This window comes from Acartia tonsa, chromosome 15 (assembly GCF_053477335.1).
Source record: "Acartia tonsa isolate MP-2025a chromosome 15, ASM5347733v1, whole genome shotgun sequence".
Taxonomy (NCBI): Eukaryota; Metazoa; Arthropoda; class Copepoda; order Calanoida; family Acartiidae; genus Acartia; species Acartia tonsa.
The window spans coordinates 19,136,294-19,158,891 of NC_137274.1; the positions used below are offsets into that span (position 1 = coordinate 19,136,294).

Genomic DNA, 22,598 nt, shown 5'->3' on the forward strand with positions numbered 1-22,598 from the left:
CAAAAATCGGTCAAGGAGTGGTCAAACGGTCATGACCTTACTACTCACGGAAGTTTATTATTGCTCAAGGATGTACCACAAAATTTTTTAGGTCTCTAGCTGTAATAGAAGTCACGATATACCTGATATAAGTCCATAGTAAAAGCAGGACACAAAATCGGTCATAAAATCGGCCAGGAAGCGGTCAAACGGTCTTAACGCCATTATTCTCAGATGTTCATTGATATCCCAGTATTCACCAAAAAAATTTAGGTCTCTATCTTATACACAAAAGTCATAATGAAGAAATTAAGACTTATTTAGAATTTTTCTAATTTTGGTGCCACCTAGCTGACTTTGACTGGACGCCACGACCAACACAGACCAGATATCCTTATAAGAACAACTCTTACCGACGTATAATTACTAAACTTAAAAAGTCATGAAGTCACAACTCTCTATCTTACCTACAAAAAAATGACATTGAAAAAACTAGAAGGGGGGGGGGCTGATTCACCCCCCCCACCCCATAATCTGTAAAGGTTAACATTGACATAATTGAAATCATACATACTTTTTTAAAATTATGTTAATCGTAGGAATCTATAAAATACTATTAATAATTTTAAAAATTTATGTAAAATAAAAATGATAACTAGAATATACCATTACTATTATGTCAATTTAAATAAGGAAATCAATGTTTATGAATATGCTGTTACTTAAACATAAATGTACTATTCCAGTTTCGCCTCTATTGAAAGTGGAATGGTACATTTCAAAAATTGTATCAGCGTTGATGATACCATCACCAAGCGAGGGGAAAGTGGAAAGGTAGATTACATTTTGTTATTAGTGTCAAAACCGTAATCATAGATTATATTTCTGCTTTTATAAAAATGGATTCAACTCCCCCAACTGTGTTATAGAAGTTTTAATTAAAAATTTGTTTTATTAATTTTATAATAACTTCGATCTTGTAATATGTCTATATAGATATGTTAGATTAAGTTTAGTTGGCTGCTTAGTTTTTAGTTTGTTTAGGTTAAAGCCTGCCAGGTTGAGTTTTAGAAAGATTTTAGGATATGAGCGCATATGTTCAGTTAGTGGTTAAAATTCAAATAGAACCAAAATTTAAATATCCTATATCCTCATAATAAAGTAACAAGATGTTTTTGTGTCTGTCCGTCTGTCTGAAGCTTAAGATATCAGTAACCACTGAACCGATTGGGCTTTACTTTTCAGGGAATATACCTACTGGTCCTGTGATAGTTTTAAGCTATTTTCTTGGTGGGTGGGACCCTCGCCAAGAAAAATAAAAATTTCCCCCGGAAAAAAATATTTTTTTCTTTTTAAAACTAGAATTAAAAAGGGGGGGTCGAAAAAAAAAAAAAACTTTTATTTTTTAATAAAATCTAAATAACACAAAAAATAGGTTGATCAAACCTCTTGCGGCAAAGCCCCTAGAGGCTAGGGGCGAATCCGCTAGTAATATATAACGTAGTAATCTTTTTTGTCTGTAGTGAAGGATCTCGCTAATCGCTAAACTGAAATCGTTCTCCTCTACACTAAAGCTTCTTAAGGGTCCTGAGATGGTATTAGGCTATTTAATTTCTATAAATAAGTCTTGGTTTGGTTTTAGGCTATTTTTTCAGCCATTTTTCGAATATATAGCCCCTAGATGCTAGGGGTGCAACCGCTAGATAAATTACAAAGTTACATGCTACCATTTTAGGGACAGATTAACATAGTTTTAAAGTAGCTGCGATGCCAATAAAATGCGCAAAAGAAACCAGGCAAGATACTAAACTGCAATTTACATTTGATGAAACTTTCTAAAAAATTTCAGTTGCTCTCCAACCGGGCAAGTATAAACAGTCAACATGCAAATCAAAGTATTTTTTGTGGTAAGTTTCTAATTATTTAAATCTTTTTAAAAGCGAAGCGTTTTTATAATTAGGGTAGGTCCGTCTGTACGTCCGTCTGTCCGTAATGGATAGCTTTTTTTTCGTTAATTTAGGCATGTTAGAATCGTCTTATCGATTTCAAACTTTGCAGGGTGATTCCTGCAGTAATAAGGTACGATTTAAAAAGCGTAGCAACTATATAATCATTACCAAAATGTCCGTACGTCCATTTTAAACATGTTGATTTTTTTTACTTTTTTAACAACAAATTTTTATATGATCTAATTTTCTGATTGATCTGATTTTTTGTATAATGATTCGTGGGACAACCAAGTACAATATTATAAGCGAAACAGCTCTATAATTAATCCTAAAAATGTAAGTATGTCCATAAACATTATTCTGTATCAAGCAGTTTTTCAACAAATTTACTTACAATTTTGCATCGACTCTTCCCAAGTGTCAAACCTGGGAGGGAGGGGGCAATGGGATGTTTATTACACTAGTTTTATAATAATATTTTCTTCTTCGTTGGAATAAAAAGTTTGGGGACTTTTATGAATTTTCATTGGTCACTTTTATTAGGATACAACCAATAATTGCAATCTGCAGAAGGAGAAATTTTGTGTATTATCATTGGGGATGTACACTAAATTACCGGCCATTGTCTTATACCTTTAGATCCCAGCATCAATGTTCAAAGTTTTGGGGAATTTTCACAAAAAAAAAACTTTAAAGTTTAAGGGAAATTAGATCATCCAAAGCATTTTAAAATATTTTAGAAAATTTTTCTGTGTGTTGTATTTAACATGATATTATCCTTATTTAAAAGTAACAGGATTCCTGTATCTGTTTTAAGTCTGTCTGTCTGTGTGTACCAAAGGATCTCACCAACAGCTGAACTGATATGATTCACCTTTAGAGTCTAGCTTCTAATAGATCCTGGGAAAGTTTATAACTAATTTTGGGAAGGGTACCACCACCTATCTAAAAAAAATCAACCACTCAAAAATATTTACTTTATTTTAAACTGAAACTAAAAATGGGGACTAATCTTATTTACAAAATCAGGCTTTTATCGCAAGTCTTTTCCTTGGAATGGCTACACCCAAACCACAAATGGAACTATGGCATTTAGTACCTGACGAACAATGGAATCCTTCTACAGAAAAAAATATAGATGGAACATTTACTAAAGCAGGTATAGTATGTTTATATATATATATATATATATATTTATTTATACATATATATTTTATAGTAAATCAACGTTTTTTACTTCAATTTTATTTATCTTTAACTTAAAGTTTCATGCTTTCGCAATCTTCAGAAAGATACGAAATTTTAAAACATAATTAGATGATTTTTTAAAAAAAATTTTAGAAGATTTTTCAACATATTACATTTTTCATAAAAAAATACTAATTTTGAACAGCTACATTCTTTGTTTCTTAAGAAGGTGATATTTTCTGTGGATACACTTAGAGAAAATTTCATGCCGTTTATTGAGAAAAGATTCTTTGTCTGAATATAAGATTACAACTTTTTCCATAAGGCAGAGTTGACATTCATTTGAACCAGGATCAAAGGGTGGCTGCATAGAAAGGATACTCCACTTGATGTTATATTGTAACTTGTCATTCTTTCATTGCCAAATTTAACCAGATAGTTTTGTAAAATTTTGAAGGTCAAGATTATTTAATATATATATATATTCATAAAAGCTGAAATATAATCTATGATTTCGGTTTTGACCTTCTAAAAAACGTAATGTATGATTCCATTTTCCCCTCTCTTGGTAATGATATCATCAAGGCCAATATCATTTTTGTAATTTACCATTCTTATTTTTTCGGTTTTGACCATCTAAAAAACGTAACGTATAATGTATATTCTTGTTTACATACCAGCGTATCCATAAACATTAATTTCCTTTTTTTTAAATCGACATAATAGTAATGATTATTTTTTCAGTTTTACATAAAAAAATTATAAATATTATTTTATGCATTTCTACGATTTACATACTTTAAAATAGTATTATGTCAATGTTAAAATAGTAAACTACCATTCCAGTTTCGCCTCTATTGGAAGTGGAATGGTAAATTTCAAAAATCATATCCTCCATGAGAGGGGAAAATGGAATCATAGATTATCTTTCTTAAAGGGACAAAACCGTAATCATAGATTATATTTCTGCTTATATAAAAATGATTTTACTCTTTTAATTGTTTTAGTTGGAAATTGGTTCAGAAATGCAGCAGATGCTGTATCAATTAGATTAATTGCTGCATCGTATACTCATGAAGATTATTTAAGAAAAAGTAATAAAAATATGGTAAAGTTGCTCTATAGTTAGGAAACAGCCATCTGTCTGACCACCGGCACCAAGTATTTATTAAGCTAAAGATTTAACTTTTTTTTGACAATTTTCGGACAATAGTGAAGATAAAAATTATTTCTTCAATTGAGTACTTTTTGTTTCATTAAGTTTTAACATTCAAATTGTTATTTTTTTAAAAACGAATTTTTGCTTTTAACACTACATAATATATAATATTTTTAAATAAAGATTCTGCGCTGCTAATTTAAATTTAAATCTTAAGTTTGTTAGTTTTTTTGATCATGACATTACAAATATTTGGCCATAACTTTTTCAAAAAATACCTTTTTTCAATCTAAGATACTGAAACAGTTTATTTAAATATAATCCCAAGTAATCAGTTTTGAAATATATTCTATTTCATGGAAGAAGTTAATGAAATACTAAAAAATATGCAAATTTGGGTGTAAGTTTTTATATGTGTGGAAACCGTAAAATCAATAGAAAAATCTCTTTTTAAAACTTTTCTCTCACTTTGATTCTGTTCAATTCTGTTTTAAGGGATTAGTACATTGATTATTATATAACATAATTTTCGGTAGATTTTAATGGTATTTCAAAGAAAGAAAATTTAGACTAAGGAATTCAACCGCTGCCAACCTCTTGTTTTTAAGTTGTTGTTAAATACTTGTTAGAGATAATAATTATCCCAAAGGTAAAACAAAGGTGCGGCAAAGGGGCCCGACTGTAAAGGATTAAGATAATCATGCCCAAAATTAAAATTTAGATAATCATTTTTTTTACCATATTAAAACACTCATGGCAAACTTTTTGGGCTATCTTTCATCTCTTACATCCTGGAAACTAAAGGTTCGAAGCTGTCCTCTTAAGTGATAGAAGTTTTTCTTTTTTTTCTAAACTTTATTTCTTTAAAAAACATAAATATTTACCTAAAATTGTGTTTTATTTCAACCAATGCATAATACCCTTTTAAAAAAGTTGATTGAAAAGAATTGAACTTTAAAAATGAGAGAAAGGTTAAAGAAGGAAATTTTTCTATTGATTTTATGGTATCCATACATAAAAAAAATTACACCAGAATTTGTATATTTTTTTTTATTAGTTTTCCATGAAATAGAAAGATATTTAAAAACTGATTACTTGGATTTATAAAGAAACTGTTTCAGTATCTTAGATTGGAAAAGTTCTGCTTTGACAAAGTTATTTCCAATTAAATGTAATACTAATATTATTATCGAACATAAAATACTAACAAGCTTTATCATATATTAACAACTGATTGTTTTAGGTTATGAGAAAGGTGTATGCAGTATTCATACCTGCAATCAACTCAACAAGTGTTGTGAGGGAAACATCTGTAGTTGGTGCTTTGGTAAAAAATAATGTTTTGACTTCCATTCTTCTTACATGAACATTCAAATTGCTGGAATTTATTGCATTGTATTATAGACAGCTTTCCACGTATATTAAAATGAAAAATTATAAGATTAAAACCTGTTTTGTTAACCCCAAAGGCCCAAGCTATTCTTGGTTCTTATCCAGCGGCGGATATCAATTGGTTTCTAAGCCATTCCAGGAAAGATTTTTTTATTCATATTTACAAAATCTTTCCTAAATTTTAAAGCATTGTTTATTTTCTCCAAAAAAAGTTTATTTTTCTACTTCAATTACTTTTAGTATACATATTAATAATACTTTTTTTTGTTGATAATTTGATAATATTTTTTACATTTTGACTTGATCATTTGTCATTTACGTATTCGTATATTGTATATTTTCCATTGTTATTAATAAAAAACTATAAAAAATCCTGTTAATAAAATAATCAATATATCAAAAATTATTTTTTTTCTTGCTAAATTTTAAATTTCTGATTAAAGACCCTGTAAAATACATTGTTTCTTCTTTTTATAGACTTATTATTATTCTATAATTTATTGGGGTTTCTGTAAAATAAACATAAAATATTGATAAAATACGCATATATTAAAACAAGATAAGATAAAGTAAAAACGGTAAGATATAGTTTTACTGGTTTATAAGTTTGATGGCTGTATCGATTCCATTTTCCATGTTAATGTTTTCATCCTCTGCATCATTGTTGGTGTTGATGATGGTGTCGTTGTTATGAACTTATTATTTCATGGATGTTCCATTTAACCTCTATTTTGTTCTTAAATAAAATTTTTCAATTAAAATGTTGATTTCTTTATTTGATTAAAGTTTGATAGGGTTTTAGGTTAAGGTTGTCTATGAGAAAGGAAAGCGCAAAGAAATACCCAATTTTGAAAACATTAGAATCGCCAATATTTCTTTGTTAGAATTAAAAGATCTAATCACTTTAAAGATCTTTTATTCTCATAAAGTTTCAATTTATGTCTGTTAGCAAATTGCTTTCTGCTCTTTTGTAGCGACTAACCTGTGTTAATATTTATGACGATATTGGCTGATAAAACCCAATTGAAAGTCGGTCTAAGGGGTGGGGATATACAGTTATTTAACCCCTTTCCCTGTTATACTTTTATTTACAAAATATACACCCATTAGCTCTGAAATTGTTGGAGTGTCAAAAATGCACCTTGCACCCCCCCCCCCCCCGCCCCCCCAACTGGTAAGCACCAATGCACGGCGCACGCGCCTGTACCAACATATGACTTCTACTGTTTTTTAAAAGCGAAGCTTTTCTATAATTAGGGTCGGTCCGTCCGTAAAAAGATAGCTTTTTTGGTTATTTTAGGCATGTTACAATTGTCCTATCGATTTCAAACTTTGCATGGTGATTTCTGTAGTAGTTAGGTACGCCTCAGTAAATTTTGGCAATTATTAATCAAAAAGGTTTTTTAAAATTTCTCATTTCTTAGTATATTCAGAAAATTTTAAGTTGCTAGCCAGCGGCTACCTGTGAAACTATATTGAAAATATATAACAAAAATTGCCAATAAATCATGATTTCTGTGGCGAATAACGGCAGAACGGTTCGCTGGAGGCACAAGACCATGATATTTATTAACAGTGGAGGCTACTTTGTCCTAGAGGCTCCTAGGTATCCTTTAATTAAGGAATATTGCAACAAATTTACATATATACAATTTTGTTTAGACTTGCAAATTAATATTCCGCTTTTTTAGTTTTTACACTCTACAATGTTTGTTTGTTCTTTCTTTGATTTTGGAGCTTTGATGTTATGAATGTTGTCATCCTTGTTTTTTTTGCAAAAGACACTGTAAAAACCATTGTTTTTTTAAAGTAAAAAAGTGAAGAAAGTTTTGAATTTTTTCTCTTGATAACTCATTTATGAATTACAGACAGACAGGCAGACTGAAATTGAAATATTTTTTATACTAATATTATGACTTTTTATAACTTTTACATAAAGGTTGAAGGTTTTTTTTAAAAGTGAAGCTTTTCTATAATTAGGGTCGGTCCGTCCGAGACAGATAGCTTTTTTCTTTAATTTAGGCATGTTAGAATTGTCCTACCGATTTCAAACTTTGCATGGTGTTTCCTATAGTAGTTAGGTACGATTTAGAAAGTATAGCAACTATATAATTATTACCAGAATGTCCGTACGTTCATTTTAAATATGTCAATTTCAAGAAACAAATTTGTATATGATATTAATTATTATTAGATTGATCTAATTTTTGGAATGCTGATTCCTAAAACAACAAAGTAGAATGTTATGAGCGAAGAATCTCTACCGTTTCAGAGCTTTGCTTTTATGGATGTTGTCATCCTTGTTTTATTCAAGGCTATAACTCCAAATTTCTGTATGTTTCAATTAGAACCGGTTATAAGCCACACTGAAAAATCATGTATTGTATCGTATTTTAGACAATTTTCTACGGATAACAAAATGAACAATAATATTAGCAATACCAGTTTTGTTAGCCGGCCCCTCAGGGCTTACATAACTGGAATTAATCTTATAATTTTTCAATTTACTATTCGCGGAATAGTGTATATAATACAATGCGATAAATCTAAAAAAGATGCTGTGATACAATTTAGCTTTTTGGATATTGGAGGGGATATGTCCAATATAGGATAATGCAGATATATATTAGGAAAATGGAAGTTCACAGTGCGATCTTTTGGAAAAAATCGGGACATCCAAAAAATTTAAAATCGACTTTTATCTATCCTAGGACCTAATAATGGCTGTAAGTAGACAGCTAGAAAAGAAATTTTTGAAAAAATATTAATTTTTGGCGGATTTATGCCATTTTTAAAAAGGGTAGTGAAAAATTTCTTTTCAGTTTTGATGATTTTCCAGATTTTTTTACACAATTTTTTCAAAGCAACAAAAAATACATTTATGTTCAGCTTATGCAAATAATTTTTGATTGAAATACTTTTCAGATACCTGTACCAATGTCTAATTAAAGAAAAATTTAAAAAAATATTTTTTTGGTGGTGTAAATTGACATTTTGTGAGAAAATTTCACCAAAAATATTAAGATTTTTAACCCCCAAAAATTTTGGAAAAAGTTATGAAGTTTTATAGATTTTTTAAAAATAGGGTAGCTTCGCTCCTCCAAAACAGCAAGACGTACTTACCAAATGCACATTAGAAGTTAACAGAGACAAAATTTAAGTTATTTACGAGTTAAAGCAAAAGAAATTACAGCATTTCTTCAAATACAAGCTTATTTATTGAAGTTTACTTTTGTCTACTCTAAATGTCTTGTTTTTTGGCAAAAGATCGCACTGTGAAGTTTTAAAAAATTTACCCTCAGCTATAGTGTAAACAATGCTTCTTTGGTAGAAGAGATGCAACATAACTCTTACGTGTAATGAGATTTACTCCAGGAATCTAAGGGGATAGGCAATTGCCGATAAATTAATTTACATCCCTAATGATGATACACAAAATAACTCCTTCTATATATTACAGTTAGTGGTTAAAACTTTTGAACACTCAACTTAATGAACCAACCCATCAAAATTCAATAAAAGTCCCCAAAGTTTTTAAGCTAACTAATAAGAAACGTTATTTGAAATTTTGGGGACTAGTGTAATTAACAACCCCAATGGTAGATAATATGTAATAATGAAGTGAGAATTTGATTTGGAGAAAAAATTACTTTATTTAGCAAGATGTTCTGATGGTATTGTAAAGTTTTTATTACAAACAACTATAAAAAATAATCATATGATGCCAGATATTTTAGAATTTAAATACATTAAAAAAAAAACTTTATATAAGATAAATATCACATATAATTTCGTAGTCTAGCCTCAGAGTTAAGATTAACATTATAAATCTTTTTTTGTAATTATTTATTTAACTAAATGGTTTTTGAGTTATTGTAAGAGGAATTTTTTTTAAATTTAATTTGAATGAAAGTAAAATATTTTTTGTCTGTCTGAGTAACTTTTCTAGATTAATTTTCTTAATAAAAATGATTAACGCCTAAAGGTAAGGGCATATTAAGAAATTGTAATGTAGGTAACAAAAATATTGTAGATCTCATGGATCTAAAGACAATAGCCGATAAATTTAAATCTCCAATGATAATACATAAAATGACCCATTCTGTATCTAACAATAAGTGGTCGAAACGTTTGGGCAATCAACTTAATGAATCAACCAATCAAATTCAATTATAGTCCTCACAGTTGTTAGGCCAACGAATCAGAAAACATTACTATATAACTTTGGGATTGTAATCAACAGCCGTTGCCCTTTTCCTTCCTGGGTAGGTCTAGATTATTAATCAATAAATGTGACCAAACGATGCTGTGAGTATTGGTGCAAAAAATATGACGTAACAAAAAAAATTAGCCAAAGAGAGGCCGTTATTGACCAATGGTAAAATTTATAGTAAACTCTCATTGGCTAATTTTTTTGTTACGTCATATTTTTTGCACCAATACTCACAGCATCTGACCAAACTCTAGAGAAACAATCCGGCCATATTCCCACTAGAGGGGGAAGTGGTTGAATAATGTATTTCCCCTACCTGAGGACACTGTCTTTCAATCGGGTCTTTGAAAATCAACCAATTGTGTCAGGAATATTAACACAGTCAAGTTGCTACAGAAGAGCAGAAAGGAATGTGCTAGCTAATGGAAAAGGTCCCAAACTATAACTAAACAAGGATGACAACATCCACATAAGCAAAGCTCTGAAATTAAACAGAAGAACAAACGTATATGAACACTTGTATAGTGTCATAACTCTTAAATAGCAGATGGTTGATTGAAATATATAAAAAATTTTATATAAACTTCTTTGAGAAATTGCTTAAAAACATGATTCTGTTTAAGGATATACTTACATTTTTAGGACTTGATTATAGAAACGCTTAACTTTAAATATATTACCTTGTTATCCTAGGAATCATTGTTAAAAAAATCAGATTAATAGGATAATTATATCATGAAAAATCAGCATGTTAGAAATGGACGCACGGACGTAATAATTATATGTAACGTTTTCTATATCACACCTAAATACTACAGAAATCACCATGCAAAGTTTGAGTTTGATAGGACAATTCTAACATGCCTAAATTAATTAAAAGAGCTAAACATTACATTTTGTTATTTTTTCAAAGTAGAAATTTATTATTTTAAACAAAAAATCTTCCAAACTTTTTATGAAAAATCTTTCATTTTATTTTGAAATATTTTTAATTTCTGTCTAAGATTTAAACTTAGAAGATTATAGTTTTATAAAATGTTGTGCTTCCTGTAATAATTTATTAAATCTTTTTTCATACAGGTAAAATATTATAATAACTAGCGGCTACGCCCCTAGAGGCCTTTAGTGGCACCTAATTTTTTTTTAAATGTCTAATTCATGATATTTTGTTAAGATCAGCTTCTTATTGATGTTTCTCTGGTAGCTCCCAGGGATATTAATGGATAGGACAATGGCAGATTAATTGATGTACACATCCCCAAGGATTACAAGTTTGAAACGTTTGAACACTCAACTTAATAAACCAACCAATCAAAATTGACTATAAGTCCCCAAAGATGTTGAGCCAACAAATAAGAAAACATTTATATAAGACTTTGGGGACGTGTGTAATAAACAGCTAATCGTCCCCTCTCTCTGGGACATTTCAAATTTTTTTCACAGGGCCTATGGGAAGCTTCCCTCATAAGCTAAGCACCTCTATAATCAAGTATACAATTTTGTTTCGACTTTTATACATTTATATTCTGTAATTCAGCTCTGACACTCTACAAGTGAAATGTTCGTTTGTCCAACCGTTTACGAACTTCACTTTTTGGATGTTGTCATCCTTGTTTTATTCTACAATGATCCTTATAAAGATAAAGATATAAGCATAGTGTCACCAGAACTAATAAAAAACTTGCTGGACCAGTAAAACTAAGTTATTTCTTACTTCTTACTGTTCCAAATATCTTGCTGAATTAAAAACGTTTTATTTCATACCAATCCTATTTTATAAAGTAGTAAGTGTTTTTTGTCTGTCCTGAAGGATCTCGTTGAACCGATATTGTTCTCCTTTACAGTGAAGCTTCTTATAGGTTCTGGGAAGGTTTTAAAATATTTTTAGGGAGGGTGTCTTCACACCCCTCCCCCCCAAAAAATATTTTTTTTTTATTCTTTTGAACTCCAATTTAAAATGGGATGAGGGCAACCTTTCCTCTTCCTACCAGTAACCCTAGAGGCTTCTAGGGGCGTAGCCCCTAGTATATTTACATAAGAATTAAATTCTGTAGGTAATATATGTGTAAAGATAATTAGTCACAAACAAATGCATTACATTGTTAAGGAAATTCTGACATTTTTAGGATTGATTATAGAGTTGCTTTGCTTATAACATTATACCTTGTTGTAATAGGAATAAGTATTCCAAAAATCAAATAAATTGGATAATTTTAACAAACAAAAATTTGTCGTCAAAAAAGTAAAAAATCAACTTTTTTTAGATGGACGAGTGGCTGCGCTTTCTAAATCTTACCAAACTACTACAGGATTCACCTTGCAAAGTTTGAAATCAATAGGACAATTTTAACCTGCCTAAATTAACGAAAAAAGCTATCCGCTCTGGACAGACGGAATGACCAACCCTTATTACAGAAACATCAATAAAAACGAAGCTCTGAAATGAAGGTAGAATGCATACGTCTTTACAAAATATTAAGTAAATTTGTTGCAAAATTGCTTCAATACATTATATTGTTATAGGACATACTAACTTTTTGGGATTGATTATAGAGAGGCTTCGTTTATAACATTATACCTTGTTGTAATAGGAATAAGTATTCCAAAAATCAGATGAATTGGATAATTTTAACATACAAAAATTTGTCGTCAAAAAAGTAAAAGATCAGCTTGTTTTAAAAGGACGTACCGACTTTCCCATAATGATTATAGAGTTGCTACGCTTTCTAAGTCGTACCTAACTGTTATAGTAATCAGCACGCAAAGTTTAAAATCAATAGGACAATTATAACCTTCAAAAATTAACAAAAAGAACTAACCATTCGGGACAGACGGACTGACCCTAATTATAGAAAAGCTTCGCCTTTGAAAATATTGATATGTCTTGCTGTTGGCAGTTGGATATGGCAGTTGCGCGGCTGGGTTGCAGTTCCTTCTTAGCTGAACATAATAATGCAGGTGGCTCATTTTTAAAAAATATTACAGCAGCTGCCATTCTATTTTTCAAAATTAAACATGATAAGCCTTTATACTCAAGCATCTAAAGAGATAAGATAATGGACTTTATATTACCATCTATATTTATATTACAATTAGTGCTTGAAACGTTTGAACACTTAACTTGATGATTCAACCAATCAAAAGTTCCCAAAGTTATTAAGCAAACAAATAAGAAAACGTTATTATAAAACTTTGGTGACTAGTGTTATAAACATCCCATTGCCACCAATCTCTTTGCTAATAATACGAGAGAAAAAAAATCTCAGTAGACATACAAACATTTATAATTTAGGAGTAGCTTTACTTATGGTAATTATTTAGTAAAAAGTTTTATTAAAAAACTACTTTATTTCCCAAAAAAACATCCCATAATAAAAAATACATATTATATAGTATAAATATGATCAACAATTATGTCAATAAAAAACAGACAAAGCCCAAATTTTGTTAAAATTGTGTCAAAAATGATCTATGTGACGTAATAAAATGAGAGAGATGAGAGGAGAAGTTAGAAAGAAAACCCCTGAAAAAGAGATGGATAATCCCTCATTTCTATCACGTCACATGGATCTTTTTTAACACAATTTGGGCTTTGTCTAAAAAGCAAAGTTTGAAAGCTTTTAGATTGTCAATTAATCAAAATTTTAAAAATCATACTTTTTGCTAAATAATCTTTACATTATATATGTAATTTTATATGATACATTGTAAAAGTGTTTGAATATAAAAAGTTTTTGTTAAAGGTATGTGCTAATAAAATGCATATAAATACCAATATTTTGAAGAAGTTGTGCTTTTATAATTACTAGCAGTTACGCCCCTAGAGGTCTCTAGGGGCACTTGAGGAGCGGGGAGTAGAATTGGATAACCCATTTTCTTATTTTATATTTTAAAAGAAAATATAAAAAAGTTTTTTTGGGGGTCCCACACATCAATTTTAATTTTAGTAAAGGTTTCATTTTTTCTAGTGGCGATTTCATTTGGGAGGGTGGTGGTACCCTCCCCCAAAATAGTTATAAACCTTCCCGGGAACTAAATGAAGCTACTCTGTTAAGAAGAACCCGATAGGTTCAGTGGTTAGTGAGATCCTTTGGTACAGACAAACAAACATCCTTTTACTTTATTATAAGGATTTCAAAGTTTTGTAGGTAATTTTAGTTTTTCTCAGTAACAAAAAGCTTCTTTTTTCAACAGACATTGATCCTAAAATGTATGAAAGAATATAAAGATTTTAGAAATATATTTTGTTGTAGGGAATATTTGTAGAGTTACTCGTTTATTCACCCAGAGCTGGATCTTTAAATCATTTCAATGGTGCGCCAAATCGGGATGAGCCAACTATCCACCAATGAGCGCACAGCATTTTACGAAATACCGCACTGTGATTGGCTGAAATTCGGCGCACCCCGATTTGGCGCACCATTGAAATGATTTAAAGATCCAGCTCAGCTTATTAAGTAAGGTAACACCCAATAGACAACCAACTCATTAATTGCACGACCTTTGTCTAGAACTGTGCATGGTAATGGGTTGTGTCCGTTTTGGGCATTTATTTAATTATTTCACACACATGACACAGAAGCACTAGGAATAATTTTTAACATTTTTAGTTTTAAAAAAAAACTTAAGAGGGGGGGGGGAGCGTAATGTGAGCAAAATGTCAGATGTCATTACGCCCCCCCCCCCCCCTTAGTGGAATATTAAAAAAACAAGGATATGAGTCTAAACAAAATTGTAAGTAAACTTTTTGCAAACTGCTTATTTACAGGATATTGTTTTTGGACTTTATTATATAGATATGCTTCCCTTATAACATTAAACTTTGATAAATAGGATTATCATAACACATAAAAAATTGTTGTTAAAAAGGATAAAAATCAACATGTTTGAAATGGACATACGGACATTCTGGTAACGATTATAGAGTTGCTATGATTCATTAATCCTACCTATCTGTTGAAGGAATCAAAATGCAAAGTTTGAAAAAAATAGGATAATTCTAACAAGTCTACATTAATGAAAAAAAGCTAACCTGACGGGCGGACAGAACCAACCCTAATTATAGAAAAGCTTTGCTTTTAAAAATTATTTCAGACAGACAGCCATCCATTTTGTTTATGAGATGTTATTTGCCCTACCTTAAAGATTGAATTATCATAGTGTTGTCATAATTGAAATATCTAGTGATCATCATTTTCTTCTTCATCCTAAAGTAGAAAAATAAATTATAATAGTTATTTATTACATACATTATGTATTACAGACAACTTTCTCTGGATATTTAACCAGTTTTGTTAGCCCTGAAGGGCCGAAGGCTATGGCTGAAAATCAGTTCTAATCCAGTGAATATCAATATTTAACGCAATGTATATGCAATAGACAGCTTTCTGCAGATATTATAAGTAAGAATTGTAAATAAGATTAAAAGAAGTTTTGTTAGACCTAAGGGGCCGAAGACTATACATGATTTTTCAGCATGACTGAAAACTTGGCTTAGTAGCAAATATCAATCAGTTTCCAAGCCATACTGAAATAGTAGTTTATTGCATTGTATTATAGACAGCAAGGGTTCAAAGGTCCGGGCTAACAAAACTGGTTTTGATTTTATAATTTTTATTTTCAAATTTTTGAAAAATTGTCTGTAATACAATGATATTTTTTCAGTATGGCTGAAAAACTGTTTCTAATCCAACGGATATCAAAGGAAATATCCTTAAAATTAAATTTAAATTAAAAAGATTTAGGTCTTTTTTATAATCCATTGCATTGTCTTAGGAATCTTAAACCTGAAAATCAACTTATTGCGTTATAACAGGGATCTAAAGAGATAAGACAATGGCCGAAAAATTGATGTACATCTTCAAAATTACACCTTCTGTAGATTACATTTAGTGGTTGCAACGTATTGACACTCAACAAAACAAACCTTCCAATCAAAATTCATTAATAGTCCCCATAATTGTTAAGCCGACGAATAAGAAAATGTTATAATAAGACTTTGGAGACAGCCTAATGTCCTCTCCCTCCCTGAGTTGACATAGTAATTATTACAGTGTATAGCTGGAATTTCAGTATTATACCTAATTGTTACAGAAATACCCAGGAATAGAGTTTAAAATTATATAATTGAAATAAGACAATTACCACTTTCTTCAGATATTATATTTGTATTTTACTCCTCTCTATTTGGTTTAATATTTTCATTTGTTCATGAATATTTACAGATAATGGGTGCTTTTACCTTGTTAAACACTGATAACCCCCCCTCCCCCTCACCCTCTCTATCAAATAAATCTAAATAGTATTTTGTTTGTTGATTACGTTAGGTGAGGCTGGTTTATTATTATTTTTTCTTCATATGTTCATAGATATTCAAAGATAAGGGGTGATTTTACACAATGTACTTTGTTGAGCACTGATAACACCTCCCCCCCCCCCCCTATCTTTTTATTGATTTTAAATTTTAGGGGGGTAGTTTTAGTTTTTTTGTTTATTACTTTAGGTCAGGTTGGAAAGCCCCACAGGATTAGAAAAACTCAGTTAAGGTCCCATTAGACGGATTAGGGAAAGTAAAAAATCTTCATTATTTTCAATTTATTTCAAAATTAAGGGGGGGGGGTTCAGTGCTCTACAATGACATTGTATGAAAGCACCAGGAAAGAATATAAACCTGTTTAGTGTTAGTCAAGAGAGGATCATTTTCATCCATAACTCCATCTCTCTCACTTACAATCTGGATAATAAATAAAAATATTAGATAATAGTAAGATAAAAACTCTTAACAATAAAATGAAAAAAATATTTAAAATATAAAGATAGCAAAAAATCATCTACTTAAAAACAATCCAACTGCCATGAATGTTTTATTAATAATTTTGCTTCATTATAATAGGAATAATGACAAGAAGCTTCAGCCTTTTATCTTAAATAGAAGCTGAGAAAATCCTCCAACTTCATCACTAACAGATAGATGGACAGACAGACATTTGGAATTATAGAGTAGGTTTGCTACTAGAAATTATTTTCTACCTGTTCATTATTTTTTCGGTTCTTATCAAGTTTGGGAATTTCTTCATGAACTTCTACATTTACCTAAGATAGTATAAAAATAGCTTTATTTGAGGACAAAAGATTTATTGATTAATTTTCTTTTATAAACATAAGCTTTCTATCTCCAATACAAGCCAAATAAATCTTATTTCCCTTGTTGAAACCCAATTTCATCTGAAACATTGCATACTTAGCAAAGAGACCAAGTATGAAAATCAAATTTAGCAAATCTTTACAAAACTTAATTTTTAAAGCATGTAAGAGTAATTACTAATTATGATAGCATCATGAAGATCCTCATGGACAGAAAATATATAGAGGAGCATCATTACTGAAAATATAACCAACCTGGTTGTTGCCTGCCAAAAGAGGTTCATTTTCATTCAAGCCACTCTCTGCTACAGTTTCATCCTGATAATGAATTCATTAATTATTCATTAGTTTATTAATCCTTGCAGAAAAGAAACAGGATGTAAGTCTGTCTGTGTGTAACAGAGGATCTTGTTAACTGATAAACAGATATGGTACCCCTTTTTGGTGAAGCTTTTTACAGGTCCAGAGATGTTCATATATATTTTTGGGGAAGAGAAATCATACTAAAATTATGCAATACATAATAGATTTTCTACTAGTATAAAAATTTATTTGGTAATAAAGAATTGCATATTGTAGACCAACTTCTGTTGTAAAACTGTGATATAACCTGATCAATCCCAGATGCCTCTTGATGATTCATTTCCACTTCTGTTGGTGAAATATCATGCTCTGATACAACCTGATACAAAATTGAAATACAATGACATCAAATAAGTCTTTAGTGCTGGTTGAACATTTTTTTGAACATCATTATGCCATTTGAAAGCTAGCAAGCTAGCTTTTGTTTACTAATCAAAAAAGTATTACAGTTTTTGTCCTTCCATCTTCAGCTTAAAATCTCACTACCCTGTTATGACAGACTTCCCTTTCCAGTGAATATACATACTTTGTTGGGCCAAGATTGTATTTAAAAAAAACTTTAAAGTAAGAATAGTGTCTGTTTCTGATCTTTAAAACAATTTGTTTGCAGACAAGCTTAATTAAAATAAACTCTAAATACTTCAACTAATCATTTCAAATACCAGACAAACAAGTTCAATTAAGATTTATATTTGAATTACCTCAGAGATAATGACATTTCCTGGCTCCCTATTCCAAAACTCAGTCTCTTCAGTTTCTTCGCCATCTTCATCAAATGGATTCTCAATTCCTTAATGAAAAATATTTTTTTATTATCAACTAAAAATATTTTTGATTCATAAGATTTAAAGCTGTGATATTGAACAACAACAACAAAGAAATATTGCCCAACTATAATCATAAAAATATAAGTTTTCCAGTATTTAACATTCTATCTGTTTCCAATAAAAAACAATGACTCAGGATCAAGAAGTAAAATGTTCATTTCATTACCATACCTTTATAATCCTCTGTTGAAAAATTGCAAGGAAAACTCCATGAGATTTTCTGTACATGCTCTTTGCACAACCATCTACAGAAAATAATGATAATGAGGTTTATAACTAAACAGCAGGTTTTATAGGAGAAAAAAGAGATAACCACCATCTCATTAATCTAGGATTTAGAAATATTAGTATTACCCTAAGGGAAAGCACCTTCCACAAGTAATCATTTGCCTACTTCAGCTTAATCTTATTTTAGTTAGCAATGAGGGGAGTAAGAAGAGAAGCATCTATATTACCTGGTATGAAAGGTATATTTTCCTTCTTCTAGTCTCTGAACTCCCAAGATTGTGTTCAATATGTGGATGTATTTGAAGTATATCAACTTAATAAGTAAAGTGTTTAATGTTAATAATTATGGGGATTGATTGCAAGACCCTATTTAATAATCATAAATGTGCCTGATAGTAAGTTTTTATGGACCAAGGCATTTTCTCCATTTCTCAGAAGAAGGTAAAACTTTCAATGTCTTTATTTGTGGTCTGCTTTGGACAATGATTTGAATATTCACCTTACCAATGATGATCAGTTTTGATCTAGTGATGTTGAGCAAGAGCTAGTCATTCCCGGCCGGTTAGGCATGAAAAGATTAAAAAATGGCAACAATCAAATGGCCTCTCAGGGTTAAAATAAAGGCTTTTTTGATTACCTCCGTAATTATACTGATTATCCATAGACAGTTAACTACAGCTACAATGATTCCAAAAGAGTGTTCTGATATGTTGGGGAAGAGATTGGGGAATATAAATGGTAGAATACACAGGATGTTGTTCTCAATAAAAACCACCAACAGAAACAAACATCTGCTGATAATATCAAACTTTGGGTAATGCAAATGTGTTCTAGAGTTGTGTAGATTATTTAGAAGGAAAGTTGAAGATATGCAGCTAATGAACATCAATATTGGTCTCTTGGTTTTGTTATACAAAATTGAATATCCACTTATCACACTGTTTAGACAAGGAAGTGATTTCTTTATACATGTCTCCACTATACTCTTGAGGTGCGCAATTCTTATTTTTTGCAGAACAAATTCAAAGCTTTCTTCTGATAGCACTTTGGCAGTTTTCTGTTTCTTTTTCTTGGCTCTGGTTTCAAACAGGGTTTTTATCAACATCAATAGAGTTGTGTGGGTCACGAGAAACAAACTGTATTTCAACAATCCACTTTGTTCCATTAGCATCAGGGTACAGAGGGAGAGCAGCCTTGCAATAACTTGACACAGAGCACCAGGCAACAAAACAAGCAATGACTTCATTTTCCTTTTAAAATCCAGGCCTGGTTTTCTAATTCTCAATAGTGAACAACCAGTAGAAATGGAAATGACAGCAAATACAATCTTTCCACACTTGACTGCCAGGTCTCCAGCATCATAATAATTGAAAGAGAGAATATTTTTCAGTCCTCTAAATGCTTCAAAAGATAGTTCAGTAAATGATGGTGATATACAGGAAAAGTATGGAACAAGTAACCATATCATCAAAAAAAGCTGGAGAGTATTTTCTACTGATGTTTCAATGAACTTAACACCAAGCCACAGTTTGTTTGACTTATTTCTTCCGTCGTTGTACTTTATTGGGTTGTCAGATGTACCTTTTAAGGGGTTTATATGTTCTTAAATGTTTTACTTTATTCATCAAATTTTATCATAAATTTCTAAACAAGGTTATATTATGATTATTGAGCCGGGTTTGAATATAGTAAACATCTTTTACACAATAATACATATATAATGCAAACAAAAATTTTAGAAAATTTACATGCTCAATACACATGAGTATTAACATGGAAATACACAGAAATATTATCATAAATATTCACGATTCAGTACATCTAAAGTATTCTTGAGAAAAAAGAGAAATAGAACATATACACCATTTAATACCTGTCAAGTATTCATGAGGCAATACAATCAAGAATGGCCAGAACAACTTTGTAAAATATCTGAAGACTTTGAGAAATGTCAGCTTTCTTTCAAGTTTAGGAAGTTTAGGTTTGAGGTCATCATATTTCTTTTCTTCTTCATCAGTAGTAAAAAAGTATTCATCTTTCAGTTTTTTGATTCTGTTGTACTCTTTTAAATCTTTGTTCACTCTATCTATCATTTGATCTACCCAGGTTGGATTACTTATGATTACTCCAATGATGTGTGTTAAAAGATTGGATAGAAGTACCAACATCATGATATATCCTGCAATAGCATATTGACTAGCAATTGCATCATCTACTGTACAGGCTGTTTTGTTGTTCACCTTAATTTGATCCCATGTTTCATTCACATTTTTTGAGCTGTAATCCAACATTAAATTGAAATCTGACACCTAATTAAAACAAATTTTTCAAAAATGATTTTTTTACATTTTCTGGAGCTTACTTAAAAAAAATATATATTTAGCCAAAAGTTTGTCCTTCTGTCTGAATATTTGTCCATCTTTGATTTTGTCTACAAAGTCTCTAGGTATATAAGATAGACATCTAAATTTTTGTTTTCTTTTTAACAAAGAGCATCCAGTATAAAATTCACTTGTATACACTATTGCTATTACTGACACAAGAATTTTTAAAAGAATATAATTTCTTCAGCTACTTTAGGTGGACAGATCTCTTTTTTTTGAGGATTATGTAGATTAATGAACCAATATTATATAATGGTCTATCAATCAAATTTCCATGTAAGAATAGAAAATTGAGATAATCTAGAGACATACTTTCTAAACCAGCCAATAGGAAAACAATGGAGGAACATTTTGGCACTATTATTACAAATAGCCTGGCAGGATTTCCATTTGATATAAGTGATCATCTAGCAAAACCAAGGACATCATATACTCTAAATTTAACCCACTAGTGGATATTATGCTAAGTAACATACAACAGACAATATTGCATGACCTTTGTCTGAGAAGTCCTAACTGTGCATAGGAATTAGTTGCGCCTGTTTATGAGCCAAGCCATTCCCACTCTCTCTAACTATCAGTGTTGGACACCTGACATAGCAACAGAAGGATCCATTTGTAATGCCTTCAGTTATATTGTTGGGCTTTAAATGGTCCCATCTCTTAGGATATTTGGTAAATCATATCATGTAAAAAAATATCTGCTTGAACAAAGTGAAGAATATGAAAAAACATATACTATAAGTCAGCTATTAATAGTTGAATTTCTAAGGATAAAGCTAGCTTAGGGAAATATATATTATCAAAAAAAAACATGTACTATAAGTAAGCTATTAATAGTTGAATTTCTTAGGATAAAGCTAGCTTAGGGAAATTTATATCATCAAAAAATTAACAAAGATGTTTTTATACTAGAATTTCTTTTTGAGGAATGATCCTTGCATTGCTCTTTAGTGAAAAACAGTTATATTACTATTCTCAAATTCTCTCTTTTTAAAATTTTGTCTTTCCTGATCCATTGCATAGCTACCCATAGATAACAGAAACGTTCCAAAAATAATGGAAATCCACATCTTTATTCCTTTGTTTATCCCTATCTTTCCCAAACAGTCATTATTGTCTTCATTATATATTTGTCTAATAATCCATTGTTTCAACTCTTCATCATCCAGGTTTAATCTGGTACACTGAAGGAGAGATAACTTGTTCTCATCATAATTATGAACTTCTTTTTCCAACTTCATAATTTCAGTAGCAGACTCCTGATCATTATTTTTGACACAGTTGTTCAAAACTGTGTCAAAAATCTCATATCCAGCTTTTCTTATGTGAAGAATTTCATAAACATCTTTTTTTGTCAATATGTCCTGACTGGTAGCCACCTCCATATACTGAAGAAAGAACCTCAATTTCTCTTTTCTTTTATATTTTGTTGACAAACTTAGATGAGTGGCCAGATAAGACTTCAAGGCTTCTTTGGAGGGTGGTGGTCTTTCAATTAGTGTTGGAATGTTGTTTTCATTCAAAACCAGTATGTATATTTCTAAAATTATAAATATTTTGATGATATCATAAATGTTTATAAATGTTTTAATTAAGATTATAACACTTGGAATTTATTATATCATTATGCCAAGTTAGAAATAGTCGATTGATAGTACAATTATAACACATTTAAATCAACAATAAGAGATTTTCATCAAATAAATCATAAACAAAGAAAAGCTTTAATAGGATATTTTTATTTTTCATATCTTTCAAGCCATCATTTGC

At 30.4% G+C, this 22,598-nt stretch overlaps 2 protein-coding genes and 1 long non-coding RNA gene across 3 annotated transcripts in view; 1 reads left to right on the top strand and 2 right to left on the bottom strand.

Annotated features, from left to right (window-relative positions):
- Nucleotides 1-22,598, top strand: part of LOC145307202 (uncharacterized) — a 360,433-nt gene that overhangs the window by 201,176 nt on the left and 136,659 nt on the right. The gene's annotated exons all lie outside the window — the stretch shown is intronic.
- LOC145307206 (uncharacterized) overlaps nucleotides 1-22,598 on the bottom strand; it is a 251,072-nt gene that overhangs the window by 57,032 nt on the left and 171,442 nt on the right. The gene's annotated exons all lie outside the window — the stretch shown is intronic.
- LOC145307518 (uncharacterized) lies at nucleotides 15,061-19,847 on the bottom strand. Its single transcript, XM_080149974.1, has 9 exons — nucleotides 19,079-19,847; nucleotides 18,669-18,754; nucleotides 18,385-18,458; nucleotides 18,088-18,176; nucleotides 17,634-17,705; nucleotides 17,279-17,341; nucleotides 16,910-16,972; nucleotides 16,551-16,613; nucleotides 15,061-15,087 (listed from the first exon to the last, which is right to left on the bottom strand). Exons 1-9 carry the CDS (start codon nucleotides 19,685-19,687, stop codon nucleotides 15,061-15,063), a joined length of 1,146 nt encoding a protein of 381 aa, XP_080006100.1. The 5' UTR covers nucleotides 19,688-19,847.

What these genes read in the sequence shown, in the direction of transcription:
- LOC145307518 (XM_080149974.1), bottom strand. Translation starts at nt 19,687, where the DNA reads ATGAAGTCATTGCTTGTTTTGTTGCCTGGTGCTCTGTGTCAAGTTATT. An exon ending in AAATATACCTTTCATACCAG is followed by an intron (nt 18,459 to 18,668) that starts GTAATATAGATG and finishes TATTTTCTGTAG; the next exon opens with ATGGTTGTGCAAAGAGCATG. An exon ending in TCTTGACTAACACTAAACAG is followed by an intron (nt 15,088 to 16,550) that starts GTTTATATTCTT and finishes TTTCTACTTTAG; the next exon opens with GATGAAGAAGAAAATGATGA.